Below are 16,074 nucleotides of genomic sequence, written 5' to 3'. Positions count from 1 at the left end.
TCATTGTCACGAGTATGTGTGTGTGTGTGTGTGTGTGTGTGTGTGTGTGTGTGTGTGTGTGGTGTGTGTGTGGGTGGGTGGGTGCAGGGGCCCCATCGCCCCACAGAGCCTGGTGGTCACTACAGCCTCTCCCCCAGGGCATCATCCAAGCCTACCAAAATGGGGACATCGTCCTCGACAACACCACCAGCATGGGGCGCTGGGAGTTTGTGGGCTCCTTCTTTTTCTCCGTGTCCACCATCACCACCATCGGTAAGAGCAGGATGGGGCCAGGGAGCGGGGGCTGGGGAGGGCGGCCTCCCCTGAGGGACAGGGCACCAGTTACTTTCGGAGGAGTTACTAGGGCCTCCTGGCTCTGAGCGTAAACAGACGCAGCAGCGTGGGCACCGCCTGGGCGCAGAACCTTGGGCTCACTGAAGATGTGCTGAATCGGCTTCTGCATTGCACCCAGGTCCCCAGGAGGTTTGTGAAATGCTGCTCTGGGGACTTCTGCCTCACACAGCCTTTCAGGCAGCTGAGGGCCCCCCCGGGTAACAATAAAGACGCTGCTGGGCACAGTAAGTGTCCTGGTCTGCTCAACCAAGCCCACCCAGCACTCAGCCTGGGATAGGGAGTGGTGAGGGCAGAGGGGAGGTAAGGGAGAGTTGGGGAGGAAGGAGGGGCAGAAATCCAAAAAGAGCCTTTTGACCCCCTGTTCGCAGCCTTGGGGAAGGTGGCCCTTCCCACCTCTCCACAGCTCACTAAGGCACCCCCTCACCCCATCACCATCCTCTCCAACGCCTTTCCTCCCTCACACACCCGGACCCCTGGGCTAGACCTCCCTCCCCCATCTCTAGGCCTGTCCTCAGGAGAGCAGAGGTGGAACTTGTCCTGGGTGGGTGCCTGGGGACTGTTGTTTGGGGAAGAAGAGTGGCCAAGATCCCTCCTGCTCTGACACCCAGGAAGTAACTCCAGAGGGGCTGCCCCATCACCCTGCCTGGGCGCCCGGCCTGAGCGCCTGCATGACACCAGACTCACCACCAGGTGGCAGGCGGACACCACTGGTGGCTCTACCACCTCCAGGCAGCCCCGCTCCGCAGGAAACTCGCAGTCACTCTCCTTCCCGGAGTGGAGCCAGGCAGCCGCACCCAGAGGGCTCTCCCTGTGCCTTTAAATAATACTTCTTGGAAGCAGATCTCAGGCTGCCCGGGGGCTTGGGCAGTCCTCCACCTTGAAGCAAGCATGCTTGGGAGGCCCCTCAACTCCATGGGCCCTGTGCCCCGGAAGGTTGGGGCAGGATGGTGTTTATTCACCCTTACACCCCTGGGTCTAGTACAAGGCCCGGCATACAGTGGGTGCTCAACAAATGCTGACATAATGAATTCCAAATATACCCACTCTACCACCATTTATTGAGCTCCAGAGCAGGAGGGGATGTTGATGCACAGTCACTGTGGGCCACGTCTCCCGGATGTGCGGGGGTCTCTCATCTCTGAACCCCACACCTCCTACACCCTCTGCCCTGGGCCCGTGACCGGCCCACCTAATTCAGAGTTTCGCAGCCTCTCTCTTCCCAGCTCTACCATTCCTAATGTGGACTTTGTCCCTGTCTCTTCTCTCCACTCAGTGCTGCCCTAAAGCTGTCTGGGCCGGCTCTGAGCGGGGACGAGGGCTGGGGAAGGGGTCTCCACCCTACCCCACACGCCTGATCTGCGTACCAGGCACCATAGGAGCACTTTTATACTCGAGATCTCATTTTGTCCATACGGTCCAACCTCCAAGGATAAGGCTTCGTCTTCTCACGGATGAGGAAACTGAGGCTAAGAAGTTGCATAACTTCCTCAGGATCATGTAGCTCGTAAGCCACAGGGTTGGAGTTCAAAGCCCAGCTGGGGGCCATCCTTGCGCTTTCCAACAGCACCTACCCTTAGGGTGGGAATTCTAAACGGCAGGAAAAAAGAGACAGCCATTCAGAGGTGGACAATAGGGAAGTTCATGATTCTGATTCCGACCACACACACACTCACACGGACACACACGCACACATGCACCGGAGAAAATGCACAGAAAGGAGGGGGAGAGGGGAGATGGGAGACCGGGTACATGTGGGACAGTTCACGACACAAGGAACGGGTCCTGAGAGGCGCAGCAGCGGGCTGCCTCCTTGGCACCCCTGTTACCCTAGGACCAGCACCCTGGAAGGGCTGTACTTTCCAAACCCTAGAATGAGACAGGGTCTGACCGGCACACAGATACGTCTGGGCCAGCAGGATGGGCCTGAGCCCTGAAATCATTTATCATCTATAAAACCCATCACCAACTTGCTCATTTATTCACTCAGCTACCCATCCACTCATTCAACAAAAACACTGAGTACCTAGTATGGTCCAGATAGTTCTAGGTGCTGGAGATACAGTGATGAGCAAAGCTGGCAAGCCCCTGCTGCCCATGGGGGGCTGATATCCCATTGTGAGGAAACTCATGAGAAACTAACATCTATCCTGAAGGAAGTGGCTGGAGGCTCTGCAGGTTCCCACACCCCTCTCCCATGTCCCTCTGCCCACCCAGGGAGGGAGGAAACGAAGCGAGGACAGACGGGATTCTCACACTTCGTGGTGTGTACTCATGCACACAGCACCCCCTAGAGATTCGGTTTTCCAATCTGTCAATCTGGGCCTAATCTGCATGGGAAGAGTGGCTGAGGCTGGACTGAGGGAGCAAGTATAGCGCCCTGCATGGGAAGGGAAGGCCATGATACGTGCCAGCTGCCGTGTCCGTAGCGGGTTAGGAACGGGGGCCCCTGAAGATGGAAAGGCCTCCTGAAGTGTCCCCCTCTGGCCTCAGGCTATGGCAACCTGAGCCCCCGCACGATGGGCGCCCGCCTCTTCTGTATCTTCTTTGCTCTCGTGGGGATTCCGCTCAACCTCGTGGTGCTCAACCGACTGGGGCATCTCATGCAGCAGGGGGTGCACAGCTGCGCCCGCATGCTGGGGGTCACCTGGAAGGTGAGGGGGCTGCAGGAACGGGGGCGAAGGACGGGTCACTTCTAGAATGGGGGGCTGTGGTGGGAATCGGGGCCGTGGATGGCCAGGTTGCCACTACCCGGAGGGAGAGTCTCTGGTAGAAAATGATGGCCCTGGTGGGTAAAAGGGTTCACTGGTGGGAACAAGGGATCCTTCTGGGAATCGGAATCACTGGTGGGAGTGTGGTGGGGCTGGGGTCACTGCCCAGAACGGGGGTCTTCAGTGATAAAGGGACATCAGTGGGGAGACACAGTGGGACCTGGAGCTAGCCAAGGCCTTGTCCAGGAGCCTGGAGATCTCACACCAGGTGCAGAGGCCCCAAAGGCAGCCCCCTTCTTACGAGGATAGCGCTCACCCTGCCGTCGGCTCAGTATGCCCCCAGGCTGTCTGCCCCCGGCCCCAGGCACTGAGCAGAGGCCTCATGGGGGCTGGGCGCTACGTGCACCCTCAGGACCCGGCCAAGGCCCGGTGGCTGGTGGGCTCCAGCGCCCTCCTGTCCGGCCTCCTGCTTTTCCTGCTGCTGCCCCCGCTTCTCTTCACCTACGTGGAGGGCTGGAGCTACGTGGAGGGCTTCTACTTCTCATTCATCACCCTCAGCACCGTGGGCTTCGGCGACTACGTGATTGGTGAGAACCCCCAGCGGGAGGCGGGAGGGGCGCCCTCCACTCATCAGCCCATGGTCCGTGTCCCTGGGCACCTGCTGCGTGCCAGGCCCTGTAAGGGTTTAGGGGCCCAAAGTCCAGAGGACACGGGCTTTGGAAGGTTCAACTTGCCTTTGTGGTGTGATAGGGCTAAGGTCACCCAGCTAAAAAGGGACAACTGGAGTTTGAACCCTGTGCCTCAGGCTGTAAGCCACACTTCTGGCCATCCTGAAAAGCCTGAGAATTCCCCAGGCTCACCTATTATTCTTAAAGCTCATCAGATAAAGGGGGGCCCTGAGTTCTCTCCCCCGTCCATCGTTGTTCCAGGGTCTCTCCTCCCCACTTCACCCCGCCCCATGAAATGCCCCTGGGTTCAGGGCCACGAAGCCCACATCACAGCCCAGGGGGTCTGGCAGGAGAGTCTGGGAGAATCAGAAAATCCAAGCCTCCCCTAACCCCCAAACAACTGGTCTCCAAACTTGGTCAGTAAGAAATGGCTGTGTGGTCCAGAGGGTCCAAGGTGGGGTTTAATCAGCGGTCATCACCCATCGCGGTCAAGTCAAAGGCCCCCCCGGAAGCGACCGTCCTTGCATAAAAAAGCTGTGGCAGTTGCCCAGCAGGTGGCAACAGAGGGACATTCTGCGGGGCGCAGGCGTGGCTGGACCCCCAGCTCAGCCCCATCCCCCTTCACTCCCCGCCCCTAAAAGGGTCACCAAATGAGCAGTGGCCACTGGCCTCAAGGGGCTCTGTGCCCTCCTTCAGATCTCTGGCCCTAAAGTGAGTTGGAGGCGCTGCCCTTCTGCTCTCCTTCAGAAACAATGAGAACCCAGCCTGGAGTATTGAAATGAGGTCCTACCAAAGTAACAAGCAGCTATAGCCCATTAAGCAACTAAGAGAGATGATTGTCACCACATTTTACTGAGAAGGACGAAGCTCACAGAGGCCAAGATGCTTTGCCTGAGATTTCGCACAGCTAGTGGGGTGTGACTTCTGACCTGGCTCCAAAACTCTTAGCCCTTTCCAGACGGCCTCACATATCCCCTGTCTGGGCCTCAGTGTTCCTGTCTATAAAATAAGGGGCTGGGCTAGGTGATGGCTAAGACTCCTCAGTGCTTTCTGGCCTGTGTGCAAAGTCCCCTTCCCTAAACCTCTCCATCCCCAGGAAGCAAGGTCTGGTGTCAGGGGCATCATGCTGCCCCTTCCTGATATCCTCTGTCTTGGAAGGGAGGCCGTTGCTCTGGAAGAGAAGCTTTGGGACAGTTTCCTCCAAGTGCGTCATGCTGTCACTTCTACCCTCAGAGAGGAGAGATGTATCTGAGGAGAGCTGAGCCCACCGTCCCCAAGGGCCACATCTGCCCACCTCAGAGCTCAGAGAATGAGTTTTGGGTATGCCTTCTCCTCTCTGTTCCCACTGCCGTTTCCCTAGTCTAGGCAGGGCTGTTGCACATGGCTGGTTGTACAGGTTGGGCACTGCACAACCCTAACGGGTTGCCATTCACACAGAGCACGATGAGGATGGCACCCATGGACTGGTACAGCCTCTGTCCTTGTCCTCCCTTGGCTCTTATGACCTTTAAAATGACAAGTGCTATCATGTCACCTGCCCAGCTCCTCTGAAAACCTTCAGTGCTTTCCTGCAACAGCTGGCCCCCTCCACTGACTGCCCCCCACCTTACCCCAGGCCTCAAAGAATGAAACTCAGGATGTGTCCCCAGTGATAGTCCTAAACCCACAAGTCCTTGTTCTCTGAGGGTGCCCATGCAAGGAGTGGGGAGAAGAGGGAATGGGACCCCCAACTGCAGCCTCTTTGTGCCCATGGATCACCAGGGCTCCTAAAGTTTGGTCCTAGATGGGAATAGCTGACAGCAGGCTCCCCTAGAAGCTTGCCTGGAGGAACCTTTATGGGGTTACTGAGGACACACTCTGTGAGTATGTCTAGAGGCCCCACAGCCCCCTGAGGGAAGGCAGGGCACGGGGAGGAGGAGGCAGGCCTCTCTAGACATGGGCGACCTGGAAATGTGAGGCAAGGCCTCTGCCACCACCAGGGGGGGCAGGGGGATGGGGCGGCAGAGATATCCACACAGCTACAGGAGTGAGGAGGGCTGATCAGGGTCCCTGCTACCCCGTGAGCCACGCTGTGGGGACTGGCAGGGCAGGGAGGCTGGTGTATGAGGCGCAGGGCCCCCAGAGTCCCCTTCCACCAAAAACCCTGACTGAGAAGGCCTGGTATGAACCTACGAGGGCCCTTTAAGTCCAGAGGGACTGCCAGGCAGCCCACTCCCACCGAGTGGCAACAGGCAGAACTGTCCCCTTCACCACATCTCCAGAGATGTGCTACTCACACCTTTCCCTCTGCACCCATCTCAGCGTCTCGTGACAAGTGACCACACGTACCCTCACTTGCCCTCTGTAGATCACACAGCCCTGGGTTGAGGCTGTTATGGCCGGGCTGGTCAGAAGAGTATTTCATGGTCGCCCACGTCCAGCGTAGAAGCGGAGAGCTCAGAGTGGAGAGGGAGGCAGGGCCTGGTCACATAGAGGGCCTCACAGGCCGAGTCATGGATTTTGGACTCTGTCCCAAGAATAAAGGAAAGCACTTATGGTTTTCAGAGGAGCTGGGCAGGTGACATGATAATACTTGTCATTTTTAAAGGTCATAAGAGTCAAGGGGGGACAAGGACAGAAGCTGGAACAGTCCATGGGTGCCATCCCCATCATGCTCTGTGTGAATGGCAACCATTTAGGGTTGTGCAGTGCCCAACCTGTACAACCAGCCCCCGACTCCCTCATCTACAGACCCAGAGAGGGGAAGGAAGTTGATTAAGGTCATAGAGCAGGCAAGCCAAGGACAGGTCTAGGATAGACTCCCCAGCCAGGGATCCTCATACACATATGTTCTAGGATCTTCCATAGCTCAGAGGGGACAACCCACCCTCACTTCTTCCCCATGTCTCTCAGCCTTCCTCGTCCTCCAGGGATAGGGCGAAACTCCTTTCTTGGATGGGAGTGCTGAGGTCCACCACCTGGACTCTGGGTGTCCACTGTCCGGTGTCAGCAGCCACAGGGTGTGTTGTCTTCACAGTCGCTCTCTTGGCCCCAATGCCGTGGCCAGGACAGCCCCCAGGTCCCAGCCGCCTGCTCCTCCCTAGCTCACAGCCTCCGCTTCCCCCAGATGCATTTGCAATTCCGTTGAGCGCCTTGCCAGCTGCCAGGTCTCCTGCCACTTATGATTTCGGCTAAAAAAACAATGAAATAAGAGGGAAGAACACCTCCTCCCCTCCGTTGCCAGAAGCAAGTCGAGCTGACGGGCAGCCAGGGCAGAGAGCTGGCTCACGGCTGATCTCATTTGGGACCGCCAGCGGAATGGTGGCCCTGTAACCCAATCAGCCTAATCCAATCCCAGCTCCCGCCAGGCGGTGATGTCCGGCCCAGGGCTGTGGGCTCATCCCCGAGCTGGGTCCCAGGAGAGGGGGCTCTGGCTGGGGAAGACAGGGAAAATAGGTTGTGTTGGGGCCAGCAGGACAGGGTAGGGGGTGGACAGAGGGGTGGGTGGTACAGAGAGCTGAGACAGAAGACGTTGTCAAGGAGATAAGAGGCCAGATCTCTGCCCTCTGAACAATCCTGATCTGATAAGATAGACCCTCCAGCACAGAGGGAAGGACTAAGTGATGGAGTAGGCTCTTGACACAGCTTATCTAAGCCTCCATCCGTCCCCTCACTCACTCATTCCTTATCCAGTCCTGACGGTGTTGGGGCACAGTGTGGGGATCCAAAGGCGAGGAAAGCAATCACCTGACTATAGGTCTTACATGCCAGGCACCATCCTGAGCACTTTATGATATGAACCCATATGATGGTCGCAACAGTCCTAGAAGGTGGACACTCTTGTTGTCTCCATTTTATAGATGAGGAAGCTGAGGCCCAGAGAGGGTAAGTAACATACAGACTGCGGGAGACAGGGGCCCAGTCTAGTCTCTGGGGAGTAAAGTCTGAGCTGAGAGGACAGCAAGTACAAAGAGCGTTCTGAGCTGAGAGGACAGCAAGTACAAAGGCCCAGGGGCAGGAAAGATGACAGATGGAGAAATGGGGGAAAGACCAGAGTGACTAGAGCACAGCACTCAAGGGGGAGAGGCATGCAAAGCGGGGCTGGAGAGGCAGCTGGAGGGCATTGGGATGAGAATGTAGGATGAGAATGTTCTTCCTAAAGCTCCTGGAAAGCTCCCTTCCTTCAGACATGAGAAAACCAAACACAAAATCAGGCCAACCACAGAGCAGGCATTAGAATCACTTGGAGGGTTTGTCAAAACACAGATTGCTGGGCCCACCCCCAGAGTTTCTGATTCAGTAGGTCTGGAGTGGAACCCAGTCATTCACATTTTTCACAGACTCTCAGGGGGTGCTGATGCTACTGGTCCAGGGACCCCACTTTGAGGACCACTGGGACAGAGCACAGAGTCCTTCAGAAAGACAAAGAAGAATTTTAGCTTCTAAACCCTAGGAGTTAATCCAGGGAGGCTTCCTAGAATCCAAGGGAGGTGACCACAAGACCAGCAATCTCAACCCGGTCTGGACTTCCCACATTCTGCTCAGACACATCAAGCCATGTATGTCTGTTTCTGTTTCGGGAACATGGCCCTAACTTTCCCAGTTCTCTGTCCTCTGACTTTGCTTCTCCCCCAGGGATGAACCCCTCCCGGAATTACCCTCTGTGGTACAAGAACACAGTGTCTCTGTGGATCCTCTTTGGGATGGCATGGCTGGCCTTGATCATCAAACTGATCCTCTCCCTGCTGGAGGCTCCACGAGGATCGTATCCCTGCTACTGCCACAGCTCTAAGGGGAACTTCAAGCCCCAAAGCTGGAGACAGGGCCTGGATGGGGGGGCAGAGCCCCACTCCCCACAGCCAGGCTGCTATCTGGTGGGACCTGTAATCATGAATCGCCCAGAACCCTCTGTTCAAGTCTCACGCTGTGGAAAGGACAGCTAGCTATATTCTATTTATTCCACCTTCTTCTTCAGCAGCAAGATCCCTGATTTTAAGCTTGGCATAAGACCACCCAGACTAAAGTCTACATTTTTTGGTCTTCCCTTAAAGCTAGGTGCAGCTATATGATTAAATTTTGCCCAACAGGATACACAGAGAAGTATTCTGTGTGACTTATTACGGATGTGACTTTCAGTGTGTGTGGGATGCTCCTCTTTACCACGTCCTTCTTCTAGCTGGCTGCAATGTTGATACGGTGGCTGGAGCTCTGGCAGCCATGTTGCACCATGAGGTAGAGGCCATGTTTGAGATTGGTGACACAATAAGATAGAAAGAGCCTGGATTCCTGATGTTTGCAGAGCCACCATAACAAACCTGGACTGAATACTACCAGACTTCATTTATGTAAGAGAGAAATAAATGTCGATCTTATTTAAAACGCTATTAATTGGGTTTTTCTGTCACTCATAACCAAATCTAATTCCAATTCCGGATGACACATGCACCAGAGACAAAGGCAGCTTCTGAGACTGGAGTATACATAAAGAGAGATCACTCCCTCCCCAGGTGAGTTTGCCCAGGACTGGTGGAGGGAACGGATTGAGGGCCGCACTGCAGGCCCCCATGACCCCAGAGACCTTCCAGGTAAACTCACTAAAGATTTGTTGATAACTCTCAAGGTTGATACAGCCAGCAGGCAGCTGGTCCCAGTTTGGCTGCTAAATTCTTGCTCTGTCACTCACTCACACCACAGAAAAGCCCAGGACAGGCCAGTGGGCACCTCCTGCCTCAACATGCTCCACTGCATTTGAAGGCTCCAACCACAGTTTGCAAAGCCAGGTAGGGTTTGCAGAGGTCACTTCTGTTTGCAGAGCATCTCACCCTAAGCATTTCTGTCTCTCACTCAGGGTTGCCACTAAAGCAACACATAGCTGTGTGGTCCCCACCTCACCCAGGAACCCAAGCCCAGCCAGGAGCCCCTGGCAGTACCAGCCAGCACCTACAGATCACCTGGGGCAGCCGGGTTCTTGGCCTCAGTGGGTATCTGCAACTCTGCTCCTCTCTACCATCCAATAGGTAGCATCACAGGGACCTGGGGGGTGGGGCTCCATGTGGCCCCTCCCTGTGACGAACCCCCTCAGCCTCAGGGCCCTCCTGGAACTGGGTCTGGGGCAGCCTCCTGGCCAAGGAAGAAGAAAGGGCTGTTACACCAACCAGCTTGTGCCAACTGGCCTGGGCCAAAGTGGACCAAGGCGAGACCCAGGAGCAAACACCAGCGAGAAAACAGCAGGGTCCATGCCCACTTCTTAAGGCCCACAGGCTGGGCAGAGGAAAGTGGAGGTGAGGAAGAGATTGCTGGAGGTCTGGAAGTGGCATCCCTTGTGTTGACACTTAGCACACTGCAGAAGGAGGACCTAGCAATTCAAAACTGGGAGAGAGGGAGAGACTGGAGTGCTGGGTTGGCCTCTGTGGCCCCAACTCTGTCTTGCCTTGAACCCCTTTCTTCTCACGCCTAGCCTCTCTAGACAGAGTCCCTCTCTACCCACCAAGCCCTTCACCCGTGCACACTCCTGCCCCTGCTCAGAATGCCTGCCCCAGAGGGAACTTACAACCTGTGGTGCTGGGGGTGGAGCAGAAGAAGGCTTCTTGATGGGCCAGTTCCTTACAGACGTCTGCTCCACAGCCAATGAGAAGAGTCGCTGGAACTCTAAGTACAGATCCGGAAGTGGGGAGGGGACACAGGTGAACAGTGAGGGGTTGTAGAGCGGCGGGAGAAATAGAGTAACAAAGTCGGGATCTGGGAAAGACGAGAACAGAAAAGCTGACCTTAGGACAGAAATCAGAGCAGAACGGGCAGTGAGGTCTTTCCCACTTGGAGCGATGATGCCACAACAGGGTCAGCCGGAGAGCTGTGCACAGTGTGCGGGTAAGGAACCAAGTCATTCATTCGCTCACACAGCCTGGGCCACCAAGTCCTGGAGGAGGAAGGAAAGGGGCCCCTCAGAGCAGTGTACTGTGGTTGTAAAGGGCGTGAGTTTAGAGCCAGCCTGCCTGGCTCACCCACCAGCCCTGTGATCCTGGACAAACCACTTAAAGTTTCTTTGCATCAGTTTTCTCCTCTGAAAAATGGAGATAAGAGCGGAGCTGATCTCCCGGGATTAAACAAGTGACTGTGCAAAGTACCAGAAGAATGTGCGTCAGCCCAGAGGAAGCATGATGTGCATGTCAGCTGCCGGCGGCCCAGGGGCCAGGGCAGGAGGCGGACACCGTGCAGGTCGGCAGCCAGGTGGCAGGCAGCGCCTCTGATGACCCCTCTCGGGGCTGGGGGCTGGCCAGGCAGGCTGGGCTGAGCAAGTGGTGACGCAGGATGGAGCCCTGCCCTTGGGCACTCCCAGGCTGATGCCATGGTGCTGCTGGCCGGGATGAGGGGCCTGGACCCACATGAGTCACAGGGGAACCGCCTAGCGGAGGCCAGGAAGTGTGTGCTGAGTGTGCAAGTGCAGGGCCAGGGGACCACGATGCGGAGGGACAGGCAGACCCCTCACACCAGCCAGCTGCTGCCTCTGCCTTCCCTCCTGGATGGGCTGCCCAGCTCTGTGGCTCCAGCACAGCCGGGACAATATCAGACCCAATGTCAAGCAGCGGTTCCCTTTAAAACAGTGGCATCTTTTATGATCATCGTGGTCGTCATCATTATCATTTCCTAACATTTATTCTGTGCTTAGTAAGCATCAGATGCTATTCTAACCTCTTGGTCGTTTTCTTCTCCCATCAACTCTGTGAGAAAGGAGCTATTTATTTAATGCTGTTTTAACATGGGGAAAATGAGATTTTCAATGGATGTTAAGACCGGGGGTAGCCACGGGTCCCCGTGGGTGAGTAATCTTTTTTTTTTTTGCGGTCGGCGGGCCTCTCACTGCGGTGGCCTCCCCCACCGCGGAGCACAGGCTCCGGACGCGCAGGCCCAGCGGCCACGGCTCACGGGACCAGCCGCTCCGCGGCATGTGGGATCTTCCCAGACCGGGGCACGAACCCGTGTCCCCTGCATCGGCAGGCGGACTTTCAACCACTGCGCCACCAGGGAAGCCCTGGGTAATCTTAACTGTTGCTGCCAGTCCTCTGGGATGTAATGAGGGCCTGGCCTGGGGGGCAGGGAGACTCTTCCTTTAAGCCCATTGAGTTCTTAACCAGCCTCTCTGCTTTCTACGCCTCGTTTTCTCATCTGTAAAGGAGGCTGGCTTCAGGGAGTCTGAGCCTTACTACCTCCACACCCTCAGCTTTCGTCTGGATTGTTCTAATCAACCACATTTCAGGGAGGGCAGGTCCTCCTGGCCCGACCTGACTCCTGGGGCTGTCTTAAGAGTTTGGATCCAAGAGATCTCTCTCCTCTCTCTCTCTCTCTTTCAAACACACACACACACACACACACACACACACACACACACACACACACAAGCTCACCAGGCCCTTGCCCCTACCCTCATTGCCCATCCGATGCTGAAGGTCTGGCTTGGGGAGGGATGTCCATTCATTTTAGGAGCCAGGACAGAGGAGGGCTTGACTCAGAGGGAGCTGGAGGATGCCTCAGTCTGGGGCAAGAGCTATGCCGAGACTCCCTCATTCCCAATTCCCCTCGGACCTTACCACACCAGGTTCCACCCCGGGCTCCAGGCCTGGAGAGCACTGAGCTGAAGTCGGCCCCACAGACTGCCCCTCCCACCCTCTCCAAACCCCCCACACTGCTGGCCCCAAGACCTCCCAGCCCACAGATCCACCCACCCACCCACAGGGCTGGTCCTGGGCCTCCCGCCCCAGTCCATCCCACCCACTGTGTACATAAGGTGCTGGTCCCTGGGCCTCTGACCTCACCGACCTTCCTTCTCCCTCCCCCCAGTACACAGTGCAGGACTCCCTTATCTCCTGTCTCTCCTTTGCCCTTTGCTGGGAGAAACTCATCTCACTTAAAATTGTTCTTTGGAGCCAAGGAGACAGCCACCCTTCCCTCCCCCAAGGCCTTCTCAGCTCATCCCTAGGGTCTTTGCCCAAGATTACCTGCCCCGACTTCCACTCCAATCAAAAAATCTCCCCCAAGCCTTCCGGGACCCCTTGTAGCTCACAGCCTGCAGGCAGGAACAGCAGCTGGAGCTGGACATGGCTCTTGTAGGGCACCAGGGATGCTCCGCTCACCCCGCCCACCCCCCACCACCCCCCCCAGAACATTCTCCAGAAGTACGAAAGCAAAACTGTGCAAACTGGCTCCCCTCCAGCCACTGACCCAGGCTCCTGCCTTCTGTCTGGCCCTGGGGGTAGGATCCTGATCCACCTTTGCCCACATTCCAACCTTCTCACATCTTTTCAGACCAACTTTTATTATACCTCATTTAATTCTTCCCTGGACTCGGGCAGATGTGAGTCTATATCCTGACTCTATCACTTGCTGTACAATGTTTGAAAAGTCACATAACCTCTCTGAGCCTCAGTCTTCCCATCCTTAAAATGGAAACCCTGATACCAACCTCAGGAATGTTTTGAGGAATGTGAGGAAATGAGTAATGGATAAGAAAGCGCCCATGTTGTATCTAGCACAGTATAGGGATCAGAAATATTTGTTTCCCCCGCTTTCTCTTCTTCTTGCACTGAAGCTTCTCCCCCTCCACCCTCTTTCATCTGGCAGTTCATGAAGCCCTTCTGCGCCCCTTCGTCCCAGAGGACTTCCTGGACCTGCCTGCCCTTTGGCCCCTCCAGTGGACTTGGGAGAGGCAGGAAATAAGGAGGGGATGGAGGGAATAAATTTGCCAAAGTTCTGGGAAGCAAGGAGACAGATTGTAAAATGAGAGGGTTAGTGTGAGTCTTGGAGGGGCAACTCCCCGATCCGCCCACCAGCCAGGGCCTCTTGGGTCGGGAGCGGTGAGGTGGGGTGAGGCGCAGCGGAGAGGGGTGGGCGAGAGCCGCCAGCAGCGCTCTGGCTGTGCATCTCTCTCAGCTCCCCTCCCCATCTACCCTCTGACTGTCTCTGAGCCCCTGAACCTTCCAGGGTGCGGGACAGGGGCTGACCCCTAAGGACTGTGTCACCCAGGCCCATTTGATCTTTGGCTTCAGACTTGATTAAGCCTGAGAAGGAAAGAGATGGGGGGAGGTGGCGGGGAAAAGTCAGGGTATTTGCTCCCCTCTCTCTCTGGGTCCGGCAGTGGGTGTGTTCCTCACCTAAGGGCACAGTGTCTGGTGGCCCCTTTCCCAGGGTAGCAGCGTTGGCTGGGTTCTCGTAAGACCTCCCTTCCTTGCCCCGTCAGGCCTGGGGGGGTAACGACTCCCCCCTATTGCTAGTCCCTGGGAGCCGCACCATCGCTTAGACCTGCCCACACTGTATGCACTTCCTTCGTGACATTCTTTCCCGTGAACTCTTGGAAAGTGCCGTCTGCTCCCTGCAAGGGCTTGATTGATCCGAGCACCCAGTTCATCAATTTCTCACCTTCTCCTTGAGCCAAACTGGAGCCAGATGGTGGGGACAGAGGCTCAAAGCACTGAATTAATGCTCAGAGGAATCAATCCAGCTGCCCTGGTCCAGGATCCAGCTCATGCTCTGGGTAGTGAGAGTGGAGGCCCAGACTGGGTGCCAGGGCAACCTCGTCACTCTTGCCTGCCTCAGCCTGGCTGGGGACAGCAGCACGAGGGAAGGGGAAAAGCCTCCAGGAAACCCTGTTCTGGGCCCTGCAGAGAAGTCAGGGAGGAAGGGACAGACACTGCCCCCAACAGGAAACCCCTTCATCAGACTGGGGGCTCCATGACGTGAGAAACCAGGTCTCCCCTATCTGACTAGATGCTCCCTTAGTGCAGGGGCTGCATCTCACTCATTTGTTTTGGTTTATGGATTTTGTTTTGTTTTATTTTTGTGTGTTTTTTTTTTTTTGCGGTACGCGGGCCTCTCACTGTTGTGGCCTCTCCTGTTGTGGAGCACAGGCTCCAGACGCGCAGGCTCAGCGGCCATGGCTCACGGGCCCAGCCGCTCCGCGGCATGTGGGATCTTCCCAGACCGGGGCACAAACCCGTGTCCCCTGCATTGGCAGGCAGACTCTCAACCACTGCGCCACCAGGGAAGCCCTTACTCATTTGTTTTTGTTTTTAAATTATCTCCAACATCTAGCTCAATCACCAACAAACATCTCCTCGGTGCAAAACTTAAAGACAGAAATGTATAAAACGTGACCCCACCATCTTGGGGGGAAGCAGACCTGTCTAACAGGCAGTGCAACTCGTGCTGTGTGGGAGGTCCAGAGCGAGACCCTGGAGCTCCTGCCTGGCTCCAATCCCATCTTCCCACTCACTCTTGTGTGACCTTGGGCAAGTGACTTCACCGTGGAGTGACCACCTAGTCCCGATTTTCCCGACACTGTCCTGGGATAGTCTCACATCTAAGGACACCCCTTAGTCCCCAGAGAAGTGGGACCATCTCCACTCTACTCTACCTCCCTGGGCCTCAGTGCCCTCATATGTGAAATGGAAATGATAATGGCAAGATCTGCCTCACGAGGAAGGCTGTTGCATAGCTGAAGTGAGTTCATGTGAATCCAGCACTTAGAAAATGTCTTATGATTTGAACAGAGTAAGTTCTATAAGATTTGCCTTCTTTGAGTTTCCTAGAAGGAGATCATGGGACAAGGTTTGGCTGCAAGTAGTTCATTTGGTAAGTGGGGCCAAGAAGCACCAGTAAGGCAGTAAAGCAAGGGAAGAAAAGGAAACCAAGGCAGAGAGTGTTCACGAGCAGGTGACTGCTGTGGGCAGCTGGGGCTCCACCCAAAGCAGAACCCTGGAAGCCTCGGTGGAGCATGCCTCAGAGTTGCCCCCCTGAGGGGCAAGGAAGCTGGGGTATGTAATCCCCAAATCCCATTCTTACTGCTTGAGGGCTGCTCCCTGAGTCCGGGGGTGCTAGCTCCCCAGCACACATGGTGCAGAAGCCTGCAGAGAACACTGGGATATGAGTGCAGGGCGGATAGGGCACTGCCAGCATCTGCCCCGTGTACCTTAACCACACTTACGATGTGCAGGAGAGAGGACCCTGCCCAGCTGTGGGAAAGGATGTCCAGACAGAAGGAGACAATGTCTGGGAGAGCTTTGAAGCATGAGTAGGAGTTTTCCAGGCAAAGGACAAGGCAGACTTTGTACATGGTCCGTGCACAATAAATGTTTAAATGATGCCAAATAAGTCGAGAGTGATTCAAATGCTTGAACTCGTAGGGCTGACTAGATGTTGGAGAGCTGTGGGCAGACAGAGGAGGAGGTGATGCAGTCAGGCCTGTGGGCATCAGGAAAGGCTGGATAGTCCCTGCTTGACAGGTGAAGAGGAGGGAGAGTAGTCCAGGTAGAACTTTGAGATAGCTAAAGCAGAAAAGCAGGAACAGTCAAGGGTAGAAAAGAGTGTTTTAAAAAGGGAGGGCAGTAGAGAGGAGG

The 16,074-nt window shown here is 55.8% G+C and overlaps 1 protein-coding gene across 1 annotated transcript in view; it reads left to right on the top strand.

Moving 5' to 3' along the window:
- The window catches only part of KCNK17 (potassium two pore domain channel subfamily K member 17), a 12,131-nt gene extending 3,064 nt beyond the window's left edge, over positions 1-9,067 (top strand). Inside the window, exons 2-5 of the mRNA XM_007458174.1 lie at positions 138-252; positions 2,824-2,984; positions 3,454-3,628; positions 8,324-9,067. Coding sequence (XP_007458236.1) covers positions 138-252; positions 2,824-2,984; positions 3,454-3,628; positions 8,324-8,631 — 759 coding nt within the window. The 3' untranslated portion in view covers positions 8,632-9,067. The remainder of the gene's footprint in view (positions 1-137; positions 253-2,823; positions 2,985-3,453; positions 3,629-8,323) is intronic.
- The last annotated feature ends 7,007 nt before the right edge of the window (positions 9,068-16,074 follow it).

Source organism: Lipotes vexillifer, unplaced genomic scaffold (assembly GCF_000442215.2).
Source record: "Lipotes vexillifer unplaced genomic scaffold, Lipotes_vexillifer_v1.1 scaffold4, whole genome shotgun sequence".
NCBI lineage: Eukaryota > Metazoa > Chordata > Mammalia > Artiodactyla > Lipotidae > Lipotes > Lipotes vexillifer.
The sequence above is the reverse complement of the archived record's forward strand: the minus strand, read 5'-3'. Positions and strand labels throughout refer to the sequence as shown.